This window comes from Martes martes (genome assembly GCF_963455335.1).
Source record: "Martes martes genome assembly, chromosome: 5".
NCBI classification, from domain to species: Eukaryota; Metazoa; Chordata; class Mammalia; order Carnivora; family Mustelidae; genus Martes; species Martes martes.
In genome coordinates, this window is record NC_137892.1 from 29,003,308 (window position 1) to 29,021,506 (window position 18,199).

General features: G+C 44.2%; 1 protein-coding gene across 2 annotated transcripts in view; it reads left to right on the forward strand.

Moving 5' to 3' along the window:
- SNCAIP (synuclein alpha interacting protein) overlaps window positions 1–18,199 on the forward strand; it is a 150,906-nt gene that overhangs the window by 120,007 nt on the left and 12,700 nt on the right. For both annotated transcript variants that reach the window (XM_080804905.1, XM_080804904.1), the window contains exons 7-10: window positions 7,247–7,372; window positions 10,581–10,750; window positions 16,218–16,304; window positions 17,068–18,136. In XM_080804905.1, the coding sequence (XP_080661031.1) occupies window positions 7,247–7,372; window positions 10,581–10,750; window positions 16,218–16,304; window positions 17,068–18,136 (1,452 nt within the window). The remainder of the gene's footprint in view (window positions 1–7,246; window positions 7,373–10,580; window positions 10,751–16,217; window positions 16,305–17,067; window positions 18,137–18,199) is intronic.

Here is an 18,199-nt window from a genome sequence, read left to right on the forward strand (position 1 = left end):
CTTCGAATTCTGGAGAGAGAGAAGAAGAGAAATAGGTAATAAGACTTGAAAAAAAACCAAAAACCCAAAAAACTATGTCCCATCATGTTATAGTAGTTATTACTCAGGGTGGAATTAGAAATGGCTCTTGTCTTCTTTCTTGTATTTTTCAGTATTTTCCAAGTTTCCTATAATAAATGCATTTAACTTTTGTCAGAAGAGAAAATGATAAAGTTTCTTTACCCAATAGTAAAAGGAAAATCTTCAGTAATACATCGATTAATGAAGTCTCTCTCTATTGAACAAACACACTAACTAGATGAGTCTCAGTTACAACCAGTTCCTACACTAGGAAATCCCAGTGTGAGTAATAGAGGTATACAGATCACAGTTCAGGGTATGGAGTTAAAAAAAAAAAAAAAAAAAAGTAAAAGTAACTTCCTTTGAAAAGGATAAGTATAAATTATGCATATTTTTTAAGTTGGCACCACAAAATGCCAATCTCAGTCTTAAAAAAATAATAAATAAAGTCAGCACTGGATTAAAATAGATTTAATCATATTTGTTTGTGCCAAAGAAAATTGCTTCTCGTGCATATAACCATATCCCCTTTGGCTTTATAACCTTTCCCAGTGGCAGTAAATTGTGGTATTGTCAACAAAAGATTATGCTTTTTCGAGCATGACAATCTCAAGTTCAAAAAATACCCTTGGAGAGTATTACTACAGTCTCTTCTTTAGTGGGAGTCCATGTTAGGTGATGGCTTATTCTGTGCCATGTAACTTCATATGTAAACATGTATACTATGTATAATAATATACACATTAATATGTAATATAAATATATGTGCGTTGATATGTATAATTATATGTATAATTAATATGCATAATAATATTTATTAATATATAATATTTCCTGAATGGGCCAGACACCAGGCCATTGGATTTTGTGTACATGATCTGACTTCTCCCTTAAAAAATCCCTGTTGGAGCCTACTGTTTTTACCCATTCTATAGATGAGAGTAAGAAAGAAATTTAAGTGACTTGCACATGTTCCAAGGCCTAGTAAGCAAAGACTACATCTCAGCTGAAGCCTGTCTTGTGCCCACCTGTGTCGGTAATTTGTATAGCCTTTTTACAGCGCCATCGATCTAGCTGAGGAAGGCTTTTTTTTTTTTTTTTTTTTTTTTTACAATTTTAGCTAACAACACACTGTGACACACAGCTCAATCGAAGAAGGGAGTATCTGGTACTAACTTTATGAGATGAAGAAAGGGGCATGAAGAACACTTACAATTTGTCAAACTACTTTGAAACAATCACTCCGTTTTTCTCTGTGTATTGTCCTCGTGAGCCCCAGCCATGATTTTCTACCAAAAACCATAATAGTTAATAAGCATTTGTCAGGGATGCCTCTTTTTTTGCTTATACTGGCAAAGAGGAGACTAGAATTTTCGAATGACCAGAAGAATGTCATCACTGATAATCTTCATAAATCATTTTCAGTCTAAATAACAGAACGTTCTTTATTCTCGGACTGTCTGAATAATTGCTTCATGTCCCTGAGTTCATTTTGTTTATCTAAAGCCTCACAAGGAATTGTCGATACCAGTGGAAAGGCTACCTGCTCTTTTGGTAGAGCTCGCCAAAGACAGGCAGGAGAGGATTGCATTGCCCTTCTGAGACCCTAAGTATAAGCAGTTGGGACCCTGGCCTTCTTTGTCTCAGGAAATGCTCCTTGATGCGTGCCAGTTTCTCTGGTCAGCTCTCACAGTGGGTTTCTCATAATTGTGAAGCTCTTGGGACAGAACCAGAGCAAGTGCCCTTTCTGGAAGCAGTTGGGTGATGGCGTGGCTTGCTAGAAGGGACTTGAGGAAAAGCCGGAAGCGGGTGACCTAGTCGAAGAGCCATGTCAGACATTTGCCTCCTGCGAGTTATCAGGCTCCAGGTTGTTATTTCAAGCTGATAAGCGTTGTGCATGACCTCGAGGCCAGCTGCGAGCAGGCCCAGCCCAGCGGCGCCCTTAGGAGAGCATTCCTACCCAAGTGGAAAGCGTAGAAGCCCTTCAGAGCCGTGAATTCTCTTCTGTCCAGCCATCCTGCGGCCACCGCAGGCACTTATGTAACAGATAACCTGTCGAGATGCTGAACTTGGAACTGGGACAAGGCTAATATTTTCACAAGGAAGACTGTTAGCGAACGGTTTTCTAATGGATTCAGCACATGCAAGTTTTTCCTCTGTCAGGCAGGCAGTCGAGTGTGTCCTGGTTTTGTTTCTTGAGTAAATACCTCTGGAAAGGATAGTGCCGAGCAAAATTCCTCTCTCAGTTTACTTTCGTTGCCCTCTGCCCCTCGTATGGATTCTTAAAGAGCAGGCTCTCGTTGACTCCCAATTTGTGTCCTTTTTCTTGTAAAAATTACCTTAAACACTCCGGTACCACGGGGCAGCCAGCAGTTTTTAGTGGTCTCCTGGAGCGATGGATCTTCGGGTGATAGGAATTGATTTTCCTCATCGTGACACGTCAAGTCTCAGAGGGTGCAATTACTTCATGGCCTGAGCGTCCAAAGAAGAGCTCGCCACAGGGAGCGCCAAGGCGAGGGCTATGGGGGGCACTCGGGGAAAAAGCAGGGATGTCCTCCAGTCGGCCCGCTTTGCTGTCCCTTGAGAGAGACATTGCTGGCGAAACAATGGGAACAGAAGTGTCTCGAGTCAGAGTCACCAGCCGTGTGACTCGGGCTGTTTGCTTTCAACACGAAGGTTCCAGTGGGCTGGTCCCCGCTCCCTGCAAGGCTGTCTCCCTCAGCTGCTCGAGGCAGGGAAGGGACATTGGTTCAGTGGGCTCTGTTATTATTTGCAAAGTCAAACCTAGGGATTGTTGTGCTCCTGAGTCTGCCCTGTGACTTTTGATATGGAGATCCTGCTACAGAAACAACTCCGTGGTAGCATTCGGCATATACCGAGAACACCTTTGCCTACACTGTGTGCATTGTCCCATTTTAAATGTTTGCCCTAATACAGATCCAAAGAGAGAGAGAGAGAGAGAGAGATGGGGGGGGGGGTTGGACACTTTCTGAATAAAGAAGAGTGTCAGCAGTTCCTACAAATAGTCATGAACAGTGATAGGCAGGCTAGCAAGAGGGATATCTCCATAGGCTGTGTGTTACTGTTTTTCCACGATTCAAAAGGATAATATTCTGTTAACTTCACTATTTCACCGTCATGAGGAAGAAACAAATAAACGACCCAGACAGTGCTGTGATTGCAGATGAAAGCAAAATAGAAAAATCTTTGATTAGCCTGGGCATCCATCTGCTCTCCAAGGACAGCTTTTTGAAACAGCCTAAGCGACCCTGAGCTCCGCGAACCCACCGGCTGATGGGCTGTTAACCGTGCTTCCTGGGCCCCTGTGGGTGCAGAATGAGTGTGTCTGTCGTGCAATCAGGGGTCACAGGTCAGTGAGCAGCCGGTTGTGGACATTCACATTCAGTAGACAGCAAGCGGAGACATGGAGAACACGAGCTCTGTGTCTGGGTTCAAATCCGAACCCTACCACTTACTAGCTCAGTGGCCTTGGAGACATTTTTTTTTTTTTTTTTTTTAAAGAAGAAAAGCTCTTTCTGCACCTCAGTTTCCTCATCTCTAACATGGAGATAAAAGAACCTTCTTCACTGGGCAGCTCCGGGGACTAAGTGGAAAAAAAACACATGAAACATTGCCCTTACTGGCATGTAGTAGATATAAATATTGGTTCTTAGGATTATTGGATGTCTCCCAATTTCCCATTTTTATTGATATCAGGATTGTTCAATTTACTTACTTCACCATAAGTAAAGCCTAAGGGAAATTTGGCCAATATATTTAGGCCTTAACCAATTTAAGAAATCCTTCGATATACTTTTTTTTTTTTTCACATTTTACTATCTCTGGAGTCTACCTTTATCTTATAATAAAGGACATCATGAAATTATAGCTGTCCACTTTTCTATGCTTTGCCATCTCAAAAACCAGACCGAATCATACAATTGATGGTGTATTGGATTTGATGATATATGATTGCAGAAAAAGCTGCCTCCTTTAGAGCTTAACGGTTGTAACAAAAACTGTAGAGACTATTGATGCCAGTAATAAACCTCGGGCCCCCTTTTCTGTTACGTTTTTATTAGACTTTGTCCAGAAAATCTCATTTTCCTGTATTAATTGTCTCATTAAACAAACTGCAATTCCTTTAAGAACACACAAAATTACGCCAATAAAGCAGGTTCCCCAAAGGGCAGAGCATCCCCCGGAAGAGGAAACCAGGACATGAGGGAAGTTTTCAGTCAAGAGAGGAACATTGAAGGTATCAATGAGTGTGTGGGTCGATGGGTAGAATGGTGAGATGCAGAGGCATTCTGTTAAACAGAACTAACACCGAAGGGCTTCTCCAGCCAGGGGACTGCATCAGATATTCTCTGAAAGCAATACTTAAGGGAAGATGTAAATCAGGAATTACATTCTCCGCTGAGCATCTTCCTGATGTACACGCGTGCATGCACACACAAGCCCAGGAAGAGAGCGCTGGATGTCTAAGGAGAGAGGTAGACCTCACTGCATATCTATATTGAATACACATATGCATTCATAAGGCCCATCTTAGTTGGAGAAGATAGTTCTGTTTGTTCTCCTTTCTAGGTAGTTCTCAAATAAGTCGCTGTCTGAATTATAGGACCGTTGATTTCTGCTGGCACGTTCTCCAGAATCAGAGCAGAAAGCCTCATTTCTCTGAGAGTGGATGCTATGTATGCTCTCACCAGAACCCAGGAATTCTAGATCTTTGGTTTCCGTGAAGTTTATCAGTGAACAGGCTGATTACTTCTCTTATTAAAGTAAATTGCCCACTACGGAATGCAAAACTGAATGTGAGGGACTGAGCAAAGACGTGCCTGTTCGGAACAGTAGAGTAACGGTTCTTCCTTTATATAAATGTTGCATAATGAATTGGGTAAGATCCTTAATTACCAGAAGAGTTTTTCATGCCTTCAGGAGAAAGGAAGGCAGGTTATTGAGCAATCCGGACTGAACCTGACTTGGAGGACTGTCACAAGCCAAAGCAGCTCTTGGCCTCATACAGACCTTGGACTGTTGGCCCAGATTTTCAAGCCCCGGCAAAGTCCAGGTCTCTCGATTCTTCTCCATATTTTGACAAAAAGAAAATGCCTAGTCTTAGGATATGTAGTATTCTATTTTCTACAACCCTGTTACTAAAAGTCAACACACTGTGAATAATAGTAAAGGTCATTTTCTTTTCAGGTGGAACAGCCTTATCCACTATGATATGAATTGAGTCTGAAAAATGTGAAAATATGCCTGCAAGCAGTTACATACGGAACATTTCTAGCGAGGACGTCAGAGAATACATACTTGTCTTCTTTGGCTTTCTGATTTGTAAAACAAGGGTGTTTGAACTGGATAATTCCCTCAAGTCTCTCCCACTCTGCAATTTTAAGGTTCCATGATTAATATCAGAGAGCAAGCCAAGTCACCACAGGCTTGAGAACGACCCACTGAGGTGGCAGAGCTGTCCTTGTCCCTCGTTGGGTCACGGCAACCCGCCCTCTTGCTGTTTCCAGATCTTCTCCATTGGCTTCAAACCAGTAGGTTGTGTTTTTCATCCAAAGAAACATCCACTCACCCCGATCTTTTAAGGAGTTAAGATCCCACGGTAGAATCATCTGGTTCCAAGTCAAAGTCATACTGTTTTCCCCTTCCCAATCAGGAAACCAAAAGAAAGTTTTCGGCCTTGAACATAGGAGACATCACCACCCACTCTGGTCCAAATATCAGCCCCAACTTTCCCCAGGTTTGCCTCCGAAGAAGAGGACAAGCACATCAGCATACCCTGATCCAGAGTGCCACTCCCAGCCCTGGCCTCCAGGCTTTGCCCCGCCTCATTCTCCAGGGACCTTGAGGGTTTCATGTTCTGCAGGGTCTGCTTTTGCAGCTGACGCTCACCCTGTGTTCCCTGGGTGCCTTCTTGATAGGTAATAGGCACTGACCGCATGTTACCCTTCTTGTTCTTTGGGGGGTCTTACTCCCTGCTCGCTCCCCTTGAAAGAGTGTGGTGCGAATGTTCATTCTGTCCCTGATGTTGCCAACGCCTTTGTAAACAGTGCCTGGCTCCCCCCACAGAGGGCGAGCCATGAAAGGAGTTGGCTGTTTTTATCCAACATTCCTTAAGCAGATTAGTTGGCATGTTCAGAAGGTGAAGGCAAATCTAATCCAGAAAAGTATAAAAGTTCATGACCAGTCCGAGCAAGTAACTGGAAAAAAAGAAAAAAAGAAAAAAAAAAAAAAAACCTTTACAAGGCAAAGGAGAGGTTCAAGGCTATTTCAAACACACGATCATCTTTTTAAATGTCAAATTCCACGCACTAAACTTCATGCTGTTGTTTTTACCACTCTCATGTTTTTTTAACATTATACTTAATTCATCTATTTTAAAACAGTGAAATCCCATCCCCCTGCTTTCTCCTGAGGCCAAACATAACATGAAAATACCATAGAATACTCAGTGGGTAAGACGCAAACGGATTTTGACAACACGCTGAGCACACAATGTCTTTGCTCTTGAAAGGTTGCGTTCAGATCATCGGATGCCCTCCATTTGGCAGGGAATAAGGGAACCCTTTACCTTTCAAACCCCATCAACATCTGGTCAGAGAAGTCAGGAGGGTCCTGGTTTTCTCTCGGTGAGGTTATCTCATAGTCAGCCACTTAAGCTCTGTCAGCCTGTTGACTTCAGGAGGTCTAGGATCACAAAGGCATGGTCGAAGCATCATCAACTTCAAAGGAGAAGCTGTTTCTCTTATGCCTGAGGTTTTATAATAATATTCCTGGACCCTAAAGACAGGACAACAAAAGAACAAAAATTGCCTTGGCCTCGAAAGACTTAGATTCTGGTCCCCGTTTTCCACCTGTCTAGTTGTGTCACTTGGAAGAAGTACTCAGATGTTCTACAAACCAACTGTACATCTAAAGAATAACTAAGTAAAGCAAGACCAGTTCTGACAGAACTTCCCACTCTTAAAATTCTCTGGGCTTTCCTCCTTCATGGACTAGGAGTCAGAGAGATGCATGGGTTTTCAGTTCAGGAGGAATGGTATTTTCTGCTGTTAAGATAAACCTGGTTCTATGCAAGCTTCCCACGTCAGAGTTTTGTTTTCCTCTGACTTTGTTTCAGACTTGCTGCATGATAGTCCATTAATTGCCACTGTCTTTGTGTTTGCAGGAAAAAATTCTTCTTTGGCTTCTTCAGTTTATGCAAGAACAGGGCATCTCCCTGGATGAAGTGGACCAAGATGGCAACAGTGCCGTCCATGTAGCCTCCCAGCATGGCTTCCTCGGGTGCATCCAGGTACACAGGCCCATTGCTTTGAGGAGACAAATGAGTTTATCAAGTCATGAAACAAAAAAAAACGGAAATATTGTTTACTGGAAGACATGTATGGATTAAGTCAGCTTTTTCTGTTGTAGTAGATCCTAAGGAATTACATTGATAGGTTCATTTTTCCAGAAACTCACAGAAACATCAGCCTAAAGAGCCCTATGGGTTTCCTGTTGAGCGTTGCAGTATGTCAAAAGAGACCAGAGATGGAGGGCTATGATTTCTCCCCTTTCTGTGGGGCAGGGCGGAGCTTCTCGAATGCTTTGGTGCATGAAGCCGAGCCAAACCCAGTGCTGCCATCATCATAGCACGTGGCTGAAAGCCCAGTGAGGGTCCTCAGGAGTTTGAGGCACGTGTGACTATAAGAACCAGGTAGATCCCTTGACTTCAAAAAATGTTAAGGCCCTGAGTGACAGAGCAAAGAGGGAAGGTGACCCACAAGAAGGAGGGGGAGCAAGAGGAGTGTGACCGTGTGAGGGAAGGAAAGGCTGTATACATCAGAAATGAAGTTTGTTTAGATTTGGCCTGGAATTTGATTTATGAGTGCGTCATTACCCGCATCGGACCAACCACACCATTGTTATCACGGAAAATGACCTGCATCTGTGGATGTGTTCCCACATCTGCCCGAGGTGTATGAAATCCCTGACTGACCGAGTACAGCTGAAGGCCATGAGGAAAGAAGTGCTTTTACCTCACGGAGTTCACGCAGTTCAGAATAAGCTATGTGTGTACAGCAACTCTAAGAAAACAGCATCTCTTGTTGCCTTATTATATGGTATTTCTTTTATTGCAATGCAGCGTGCTGATTTAACAGGAGCTTACTGATGTCCTACTATGTGCAAAGTAGATTATATCCAAAAAAGAAAATCGAGCAGCGAGAACCGGTTGCTTAGAAAGGTAGAAGGGACTGGAGAGGATCTGGAAAAGCTGCAGGCATCGAAGGCAAGAGACTAATAAAAGCAAAAAGCAGAGGTAATAGCAGAACGCTCCCTAGAGCGTCTGCCCTTTGGAGAACGAAGTTGATAGGAAATATTCCACATGTCTGGAAATTTCCCCACTAATGCTGGCAACGTGTGCATCTTTTCATTTAAGGCACGATGTTGTAAAAGCAGTGATGAGAACTCAGAGCCGAGAAAAAAGAGAAATTTAAATTGTTACCAGGATCTACAAAAGATGAAAGAAGTAGTGTGACTTTTTGTGGAGGAAAAATAATTGAACATAACCGAAAACTTCAAATTTTTTCCATTTAACAAAACACTCTAGTATTTAATAGTCTTGAACTTTTTTTTTTTTTATCAGCTAATAAGTGACTGAAAGCCAAAGAAAACCAGCTGATAGCACTAATTCTGTTTGAGATTTCAGTTATTTTTCTTTTATATGCGAAGAGAGGCTGTCTGTGCTTTCGGGCCATTCATCTCTCCACTTAACACAAATGATATTTTTGGCAGTCGATATGGTGCCTTTGGAAACTTGGATGATCTTGGAAGCAGGTCTATCCACTGGGTGTGAGATTTTTAAAAAAAGGAAAGACACAGAGAGACAGGGCAGAACGGGAGGTGACCGAGGGCCCTTTTGAGGGGAGGCAGAGACTGAGTCTAGGAAACTCCGGGAGGAAGATGGCGGAGGCCAGAGTCAAGGGAGTGAGTGTTGACCGGGACACTCTGGAGAGGCCATGGGAGCTCTGGGCTGAGGTGATCAGCAGTGCCACTCCCGTAAGGAGTACCTTGGACTTTCATGGTGAGTGGCTGTAAACCAGAAGGAGATGAAGCCCCTTGTGACTTCTGAGTTTAAGCAAAATCTAGGAATTTAAAAATCTCAAGTGTTAATTTTGGGAGCAACAGTACGTTTTACTAATATAAACCCAGAGGTCGGTCTCATCTTGATAGTGTCAAAGGATTTGTCAGATTGTGGTAGCTGATTAATATTGATGTAACAGCCTTTTTGTGGCATCTCATGTCACCACAGTATAACTAGAAAAGAATTTTGATATTTTTTAAATTAATGATGTCAACCATGGTCCATTAAGTCTCTCTTCTTTTAACGATGCCTTGGCCAGATTCCGTAGCTTCCTGCTTGCTTGTGACTTAACATTTACTCCAAACCAGTTTAAAATCTTGGTGTTACTTCTGAATCAAAGTGTTCTTCTCTCCAACCCAGATTAGACTCAGGGTTCAAAGGACACAGCCTGAGGATGGAGCCATGACTGGCTTTGTACACCTCACCTTAGCCCTGTTTCCCCTCTCTCTGCTGGGCACAGTGTTGGAGACAAGGAGGAGGGTGGGGAGAAAAGTTCCCTGTCTCTTTGCTTAACTGGCAAAGGTCATGACACTGTCTGTGAAAGCTGTCATGGCTTCTCTGGCTCACTGTGGTAGGCCACTAATGTCCTCTATGGCAAGCTTCTGTGCTTACTCTCTGCTGGGTGTGATGACGGGTAAAGTCTTCAGGGGGCTCTCTGGATCCTCCCCACTGATACTTGACTTGGGAACTCTCACCCCGACTTCACATCCTCCTCCTCCCACACAGTCCCCTCTGCCTGTCATACCCATTACTCTTGCTGCCGGAGAACCCTCTCCTTCCGTAGTGGGGTGATAGCAAGCTCACCCCAAGCCCCCTTCTACGATGTCTCCTCAATTCCTGGGTCATATCCTTGCCAGACACACTGCTCCCCACACAGCCCCTACAGGTCATTTCTCTTCAGTTCTTTTTTTATTTCTGACGGGGTAGGCTCAGCGACAGACCACATAGGCTTCCCGAGCAAATAGGAACAGGTAAACGCCTCGCAGGTGTCCCCAACTTCATGGGCTCACCCACTGAAAGGGACAAATCAGCCCTCCCTAGCCAATGCCTGCTCGGGACACAGCCCCCTCAGGACAGCAGCCGGCTCTGCCCCTCACAGCCAGCTCCCCCCAGGCTGGGTGCCACTGGTACAGGACGGGGTCTGTCGCATGTGTGTGGGCTCTGAGGCAGGTATCCGATACCAACTCCTACACGCTCCCCAGAGGCTCTCTTCTGTATGTGGTGTGATACCCTTCGCCCCCTTCCACACCCTGTCATGGGCTCTGGTAACTGGTATAGGGCTGGCAGGAAATGTTCCACTCACCTTTCTCTTCCCATCTGTACAAAAGGTTGCCGGGGAGGTCTCATAACAATCCCATGCCTCTGCGTGTTCCCACAGACATTGGTTGAATATGGAGCAAATGTCACCATGCAGAACCACGCAGGGGAAAAGCCGTCCCAGAGCGCCGAGCGCCATGGGCACACACTGTGCTCCCGATACCTGGTGGTGGTGGAGACCTGCATGTCGCTGGCGTCTCAGGTGGTGAAGCTAACCAAACAGCTGAAGGAGTAAGTGGCCCATCCTTTCCCTGCGAACTGAGTCAGGCTGGTCCTCACCTGGCTGAGGTTTGAGCCTGCTGCCTTGGTGAGCTGCCCGCATGCAGGTTGTCTAGAGAATTCCTAGCCTTCTGCCCACCTTGTCTTCCTCTTCCATCCCAAGAAAGTGCAGAGCACACTCCGTGAGCGGGGAGTGGGACGGCTCTGTCCCTCACAGCCAGCTCCTGCCAGGCTGGCTGTGATTTGTAGGACGGGGTCTGTTGCATGCATGTGGACTCTGAGTTGGATGAGACAGTCTCTCTCCGTGTGCACAGTTCATAGCCCCATGACTTAAGTACACACATGCATCCTCCCCAAACTTCTGTCCTTTACATTCTAGGAAATCATAAGAAACCTGAGAGAGAGGGGAAAAAAATAGACATGGGCCAGTTTCCCAGGTTTTCTAATGAAAAATGTATATTAGGGGAATCATCCAACAACCATCACCAGTAAATTTATGATTCATGAGTCCTTGGGATGTAAAATAGCATTCGGTCAGCGTGATGTTCAGTCTTGGTCTTGACGGAGTCTGTTCTGTTCTTGATGAGATTATCAAACTGGTAGCCGTTGCCTACAGAGAGGTTAGGGAGCATTTCTGGGAGGTCGTCATGATACGCCTGACGGCAGGGGGACGGAGGAGAAGCCATCAGGTAGGTCAGTAGGAGTCCAAAGAATCAAGGAGCTGACACCTTCTGGGAGCTCGAAGGTCAGTCCTTGGCAAACACACCAGCCAAAAAAGTATAGTTGCCATGATGAGGAGGGATTCACCAACGATCCCAGTTGGTATTCCAAGTCACGTAGACAGTTTATGAGAATACACCCAAAAAATTAGACTTTAGAAGCAAAATAGTGAGTGTTTTAAATTATCTTAAAATACATTCTTTATTGGGCACCTGGGTGGCTCAGTCGGTTAAGCGTCTGCCTTCGGCTCAGGTCATGATCCCAGGAGCCTGCTTCTCCCTCTACCCCTCCCCCCTGCTCATGATCTCTCTCACGCTCTCTCTTTCTCTCAAGTAAATAAACGGAATCTTAAAAAATTAAAAAATATATATAAAAATACTCTTTTTCCTCTTGAAAAGAGACCTGTGATGGCGGGGAGCCTTCACTGATCATGCGGCAGTGTGACAAGTCCTTAGACCCTCTGGCTCTTGTCGAAGCTGGGAGAAACGTTCCCTGTCCACTTCCGCCCTCTTGCCCCAGAGGCCAAGTCTCTATCCCCTCCCACCCTCCTCCTACTAGAGTACGCACTTTAATGAGCTGGTTAGGATTTTACTAGATACAAATAAGGTTTAAAAATTAAATATTAAAGGGTTCCCTCCAAGCATCCTCTGCCCAGTTACACAAAACTCCCCTGGGGCAGGTGCGTTAAATGAGCTTCAAGGACTTAGAGCAACTGAAGGGAAAATACAAACTCACAACTCAGTAGGTTGCCTTTCCATAGCAATCACACTTGTACCTATGTTTTTACGTGCACCTGTAAGTAGTTCTAAGGTTAAGTTCCTAGAACGCGAATTGCTAAAACACAGGGCATATGTATTTAAACTGTGCATAGATATTGCCTGATACCCTTCCAGAAATGTTGTAGCAATATCCCTCCCCCACCGGGAAGTGTATGGACATATCCATTCAGAGGAACTTTAAAACAGCCCAATAGAATGGTTTTGTTTCTTTTCCCCTAAGATTCATACTCGGAGGAAAGATCTCAAAACACTCTCCTCAGCCCTGTACTGTGGAGTCTGTGAGCTGTTCATGAGCTGTAACTCTTTACTGGTGAACTCTTCAAGGTCAGGGTCTTGGCTGTCCTCTCTGTTGATGGGCCCAGAATAAAATGCACATGTACGCTAATAGATAACAGTTCTTCCATTGTCTCCGAGGCTGAATGCTGCAGACAGTTACGGTTAGGCCAGTGACAAGATAAAATATGAGAGGTTAGGCTGCAGACCCCGGTCTTTTACTTACTGTGTGCCTCAGAAGATGGGCAGAACTAGAAGTTAACAGGGAAGTCCACTGAGTATGGCCGCCATAGCCTGTGCCCTTTAGGCTCCAGGGCCTCCCCACCCCCGCCAGTCCCGAAAAGTGCAGGAGGAGGGTTGAGAACCATGAGTTTTTCCAGTCCAAAATTCTGAGTTGGAGACAGTCTGAGTGCCTTTTCCTACCAGAATACCTTTACTAACTCTTTACAATGAATAAACGTAATTACTATTTAAAAAGTGACAACCTTCAGCTCTGTTAGAAATCCTGATATACAAGCCTAGATATTACAGGTTGAATTACGCCATCCTTCCGACCCCAAAAAAATAGGGTAGTGTCCTAACCCCTCTTACCTCAGAATATCCGCTTATTCGGAGATGGGGTCTTTACAGAAGGAGTCAAGTTAAAATGAGGTCATGAGGGTGTGCCTAAATCCAGTATCACTGGCGTTGTCACACAAGGGGGAAATTTAGGGATGCATGGGGGGGTTCTCAGTCACTGAAGCATCTGCCTTCGACTCAAGTCATGATCTGGGATTGAGCCCCGTGTCGGGCTCTCCACTCAAGTGGCAAGTCTGCTTCTCCCTCTCCCTCTCCCTCTGTGATCTCTCTCACTCTCTCTCAAACCAATCAATCAATCTATCTTTGAAAAAAAAGGGGGGGATTTAGCTGTGGAGGTAGACACACACAGGGAGAACACCGTGTGAGCATGAGGTCAGTGATCAGAGTGATGAATCTACAAGCCAAAGATCTCCAGAAAACCATCAGAAACAAGAAGAGAATCAGGGAACAGCCCTCCTTCTCAGCCCTCAGAGGACACCAACACTGCCAACCCCTTGGACTCAGATTTCCAGCCTCCAGAACTGTGAGACAATAAATTTCTGCCGTTTTAGCCCACCAGCTGGTGGGGCTTGGTTCACAACGGCCCCAGCATGACATATGTCCATATATGTTCTCATGTTTCATAAACTTTTGTATATTAATATTTCACATGATTATGTATTTAAAACTGGGCGGTCCTTGCTGATGGCTTCTTTAGAATCTAGAGAGTAGAGTCCTTTTCTTTTCCCATTCATACCTGGAATTTCAACCATCCGTCAACCCAATCGCCCCCAAATAGTTTTCTTAACTGTACCATAATTCACTTTGACACCTAACAAACCCTTTAAGAGTAGACCGTAATCTTGCTTCGTCCACTTCAGCCCCTCGCTATTGTTCTTAAAATCTTGACTTGCAATACCAGCTTGCAAAGTGGGAAAAGTAGAATGTTCTTAGGTACTTTTGTTTTTTTTCTTTCTTTAGACTAAGGGTTAACTAACTGTAGACTACGGGCCAAATCCAGCCCACTGTCTGTTTTTGTAAGTAAAGTTTTATTGGAACCCAGCCACACACACATTCATTTACTTACTGTGTAGGGTTGATCTCATGCTAGAAAAGCAGAGTTGAGTAGTTATGACACAGACTGCATGACTCACAAGCCTAAAATATTTATTATCTGACCTTTAGGGAAAAATAGGTGAGTCACAGAATAAATGAGACAAATTGAAATTACAGATGTTTCTTGTCTTAGGGATGAAATGTTAGGACTAAGACTAACCATGTCTGAAAAACAGGGTGCTTGGGGAGATGGAAGGGTGTCATCCCAGTCTGATCTCACAGAATTAGATTAAGGTGGCCAATGGCTGTTGAACATGTACAGTGACACTTGGCAAGGAGAAACTGGGCTTCCTCAAGCTCGGCGGATCTAAGGTCAGGCAGTCATTTTAAGAACACTTAGAACTCAGGGAACGTGGGTGGCTCAGTGGTGTCCAACTCTTGGTTTAGGCTCAGGTTATGATTTCAGGATCGTGACATCAAGCCCATTTTTGGGCTTTCACTGGGCACAGAACCTGCTTAAGATTCTCTCTCCCTCTGCCCCTACCCCCCCTCACATGCTTGTGTGTACGTGCTTGCACTCTCTCTCTCTCAAAAACAAAAACAAAAAACCCACACATAAAACACTTGCAACTCATTCATTTAGTTCCATGTCCTGGCTCATGAGAGGGCCTACCATTTTTTATGCTAATTGTATTAGTTCTCTATTCCCGTGACAAATCACAATACACTTAATGGCTTAAAACAACACAAATTCATCTTACAGTCCTACAGGTCCAAAGACCAGAATGGGTCTCCAGATTAAAATCGAGGTGTCCACAGGCCACATTCTTTTCTGGAGGCTCTAGGATGGGTCTGGTTGCAGAATCAGTTCCTTGTGGTTATAGGACCGAGGTCCCCTTTTTTGCTGGCTGGCAGCAAAGGGTCATTGACAGTCCCTAGAGGCCACTGCATTCCTTGACTCATGACCCCTTCCTTCATCTTCAGAGCCAGCAACCACAGATCAAGTCTTTACACTTCGAGTGGCTCTGACCTCATCTTCTACCTCCTCCTTGCGGTTAAAGATTCGTGACTAGATTAGATAACCCTTAATAATAATAGTCCAGGATAATCTCCCTGTTTTCCTATCAGCCTGTAAATAATCTTGATTCTGTCTCAACGCTAATTCCCCTGTGCCACAAAAGGTAACATAGTCCCACCTTCTAGGGATTAGAACGTAATAGACATCTGGCAGGGATGGGGGAGGTCACCACATTAACACTAGAGTTTAGTAAATAGGGCTCTTCTTCAGGAGTCAGAATCAGTTGGGTTTATTTTTCTCAAGTTCTCAAGTAGTATGCTTTCTAAACAGATTTCAGTTTCTGTAACCTATGGCTTTTAACTGATTTTCTTAAATGTAGAACACGTTCTCATTCATATGCTCTTATTTCCAGAATAAAATGAGTGTTGCCATATCACGTTTCCCTTCATGTAAGAAAATACCAATACAGAAATAGTTGTGTGGTTTTATTTTGCTCTTTTCTGATCACTAAATTAATTCAATTACTTTAAAGATGTAAACAATTCAGAAAGAGTAAATAGTATATATAAGCATATACATTATAAGTAATATATTTATATATATGTTATATAGAGAGATTTCTTAAAAATGGCATTACACTACACACAGTATTTTGTAACTTCCTTTTTTACTTTATATATATACTTTTATACTTTGTGTATGTGTGTGTGTGTCTGTGTGTACTTTATATATACATATATATTAGGGAAACATTTTCTATGTCATAGATACTGAAATATATTCTCAATTTTAGTAGTTGCCCTTATGGAAATAACTAAATTATTCACTTCGTCTTATTGATGAGCATTTAGGTTACTTACAGTTTTTTTCTAATGTGAATAAAAAGCCTCCTTTTGAGTACTTGATAGTGTCCTTGGGAAAATTCCTGCACTGCAAAATGAAAAATACGCACGTATGTGAGGCTTTGGGATTTGTTGCAATTTATTGCAAATAATCACGAAAAAGTTTATAAGTACTCATTTATAGTAGTGGCCATGTATCGGAGAGCTCACACGTCTCCGTTTGTTTTTCCTAGACAGACAATGGAACGCGTCACCTTGCAAAACCAGCTCCAGCAACTTCTAGAAGCCCAGAAATCAGAGTCACTCCTTTCTTCGCCCAGGTAATACTAGGAACATGGGTGGTTAGAGTGCTTAGTTATCTTTAATCTCTGAGCCTTCTTTTGGACTTTTGGAAAATATATCTTTTTTTTTTAAGGTTTTACTTATTTATTTAGCAGAGGGAGAGAGAGATCACAAGTAGACAGAGAGACAGGCAGAGAGAGAGGGGGAAGCAGACTCCCCGCTGAGCAGGGAGCCTGATGTGGGGCTCGATTCCAGGACCTTGGGAGCATGACCTGAGCCACAGGCAAAGGCTTAACCACTGAGCCACCCAGGTTCCCCGAAAAGATATCTTTAAAGAAGACAAAAATATTTTATTTTTATAAAGAGGAATAAAATTGACACCTTACAGGGGGAAAAAAGCTCTGGACCTAAAGTCAGAAAACCTGGGTTCATCTCTGGCTGTGACATTTCTTCATTCCCCTATTATAAGCAAGTCACGTACTCTTCTAGACTCTATTTCTTCATCTTTTAAAATGGGAACATGGATATGTAGGTTCGTAAGGTTGTTGAAGATGAGAATAATGGATGAAATTAGTGCAAAATGGATGTATAAACAGTAAAGCAATAGACAAGTTTATCGTCATGGCATTAGGTATGAGGCACTACTATAGTCTGGTCATAGTTGCCACTCTGGAGTTTGGTTTGTGTGGACATTAAGGGATTATCCTTATTCCACTCCTGTTGATTTGTTATAAGTCATTCGTGGCAGTGAAGGAAATCAGTGAGAGGAAATCCCCTCATATGTTCTTCATCATCTTTCAGTTCACCATCCTCCCCAGCTTCCAGAAGGTCCCAGTGGAAATCTCCAGATGCAGATGATGAGTCTGTAGCCAAAAGCAAACCTGGAGTCCAAGAGGGGATTCAGGTTCTTGGAAGCCTGTCAGCATCCAGCAGGGCCAGAGCCAAAGCAAAAGACGAAGATTCTGACAAAATCCTACGCCAGTTACTGGGAAAGGATATCTCAGAGAGCGTCTGCACCCAGGAAAAGCTGTCCTTGGAATTCCAAGATGCCCAGGCTTCCTCTAGAAACTCTAAGAAGATCCCTGTGGAGAAGAGGGAACTGAAGTTAGCTCGGCTGAGGCAGCTGATGCAGCGGTCCCTGAGTGAGTCTGACACCGATTCCAACACCTCTGAGGACCCCAAGAGCACACCTGTAAGGAAGGCCGATAGGCCCCGGCCGCAGCCCATCGTGGGAGGTGTGGAGAGTGTGGACAGCGCAGAAAGCTTACACCTGATGATAAAGAAACACACCTTGACGTCAGGACGTAGGTTTCCTTTTGGCATCAAGGCCTCCAAATCTCTGGATGGCCATAGCCCATCCCCCACCTCAGAGAGCAGCGAACCTGACTTGGAATCCCAGTGTCCCGGCTCAGGGACCACTCCCCCAAGCCAGCCCTCTGGAGACCCCACTCAGCCCAGCCCTGACAGCACCGTTGCCCAGAAAGTGGCTATGAGCCCCAAGAGTGCCCTCAAGTCTCCATCTTCCAAGCGCCGGACCTCCCAGAACTTGAAACTCAGAGTTACCTTTGAGGAGCCTGTGGTACAGATGGAGCAAAGTAGCCTTGAGCTAAATGGAGAGAAGGAGAGAGATAAAGGCAGGACCCTCCAGAGGTCCTCCATGAGTAGTGAATCGGGGGACCAACTGAAAAGGCCTTTTGGAACCTTCCGGTCTATCATGGAGACACTCAGCGGCAACCAGAACAATAATAATAACTACCAGGCAGCCAACCAGCTGAAGACGTCCACACTGCCCCTAACCTCACTTGGCAGGAAGACAACAGATGCCAAGGGAAATCCCGTGAGCTCTGCTAGCAAAGGAAAGAATAAGGCGGTGAGTGCTATTTGGAGACTCCCTTTTTTGCCTTTGAATTCACTATGCTGTTCCTCACGCTAA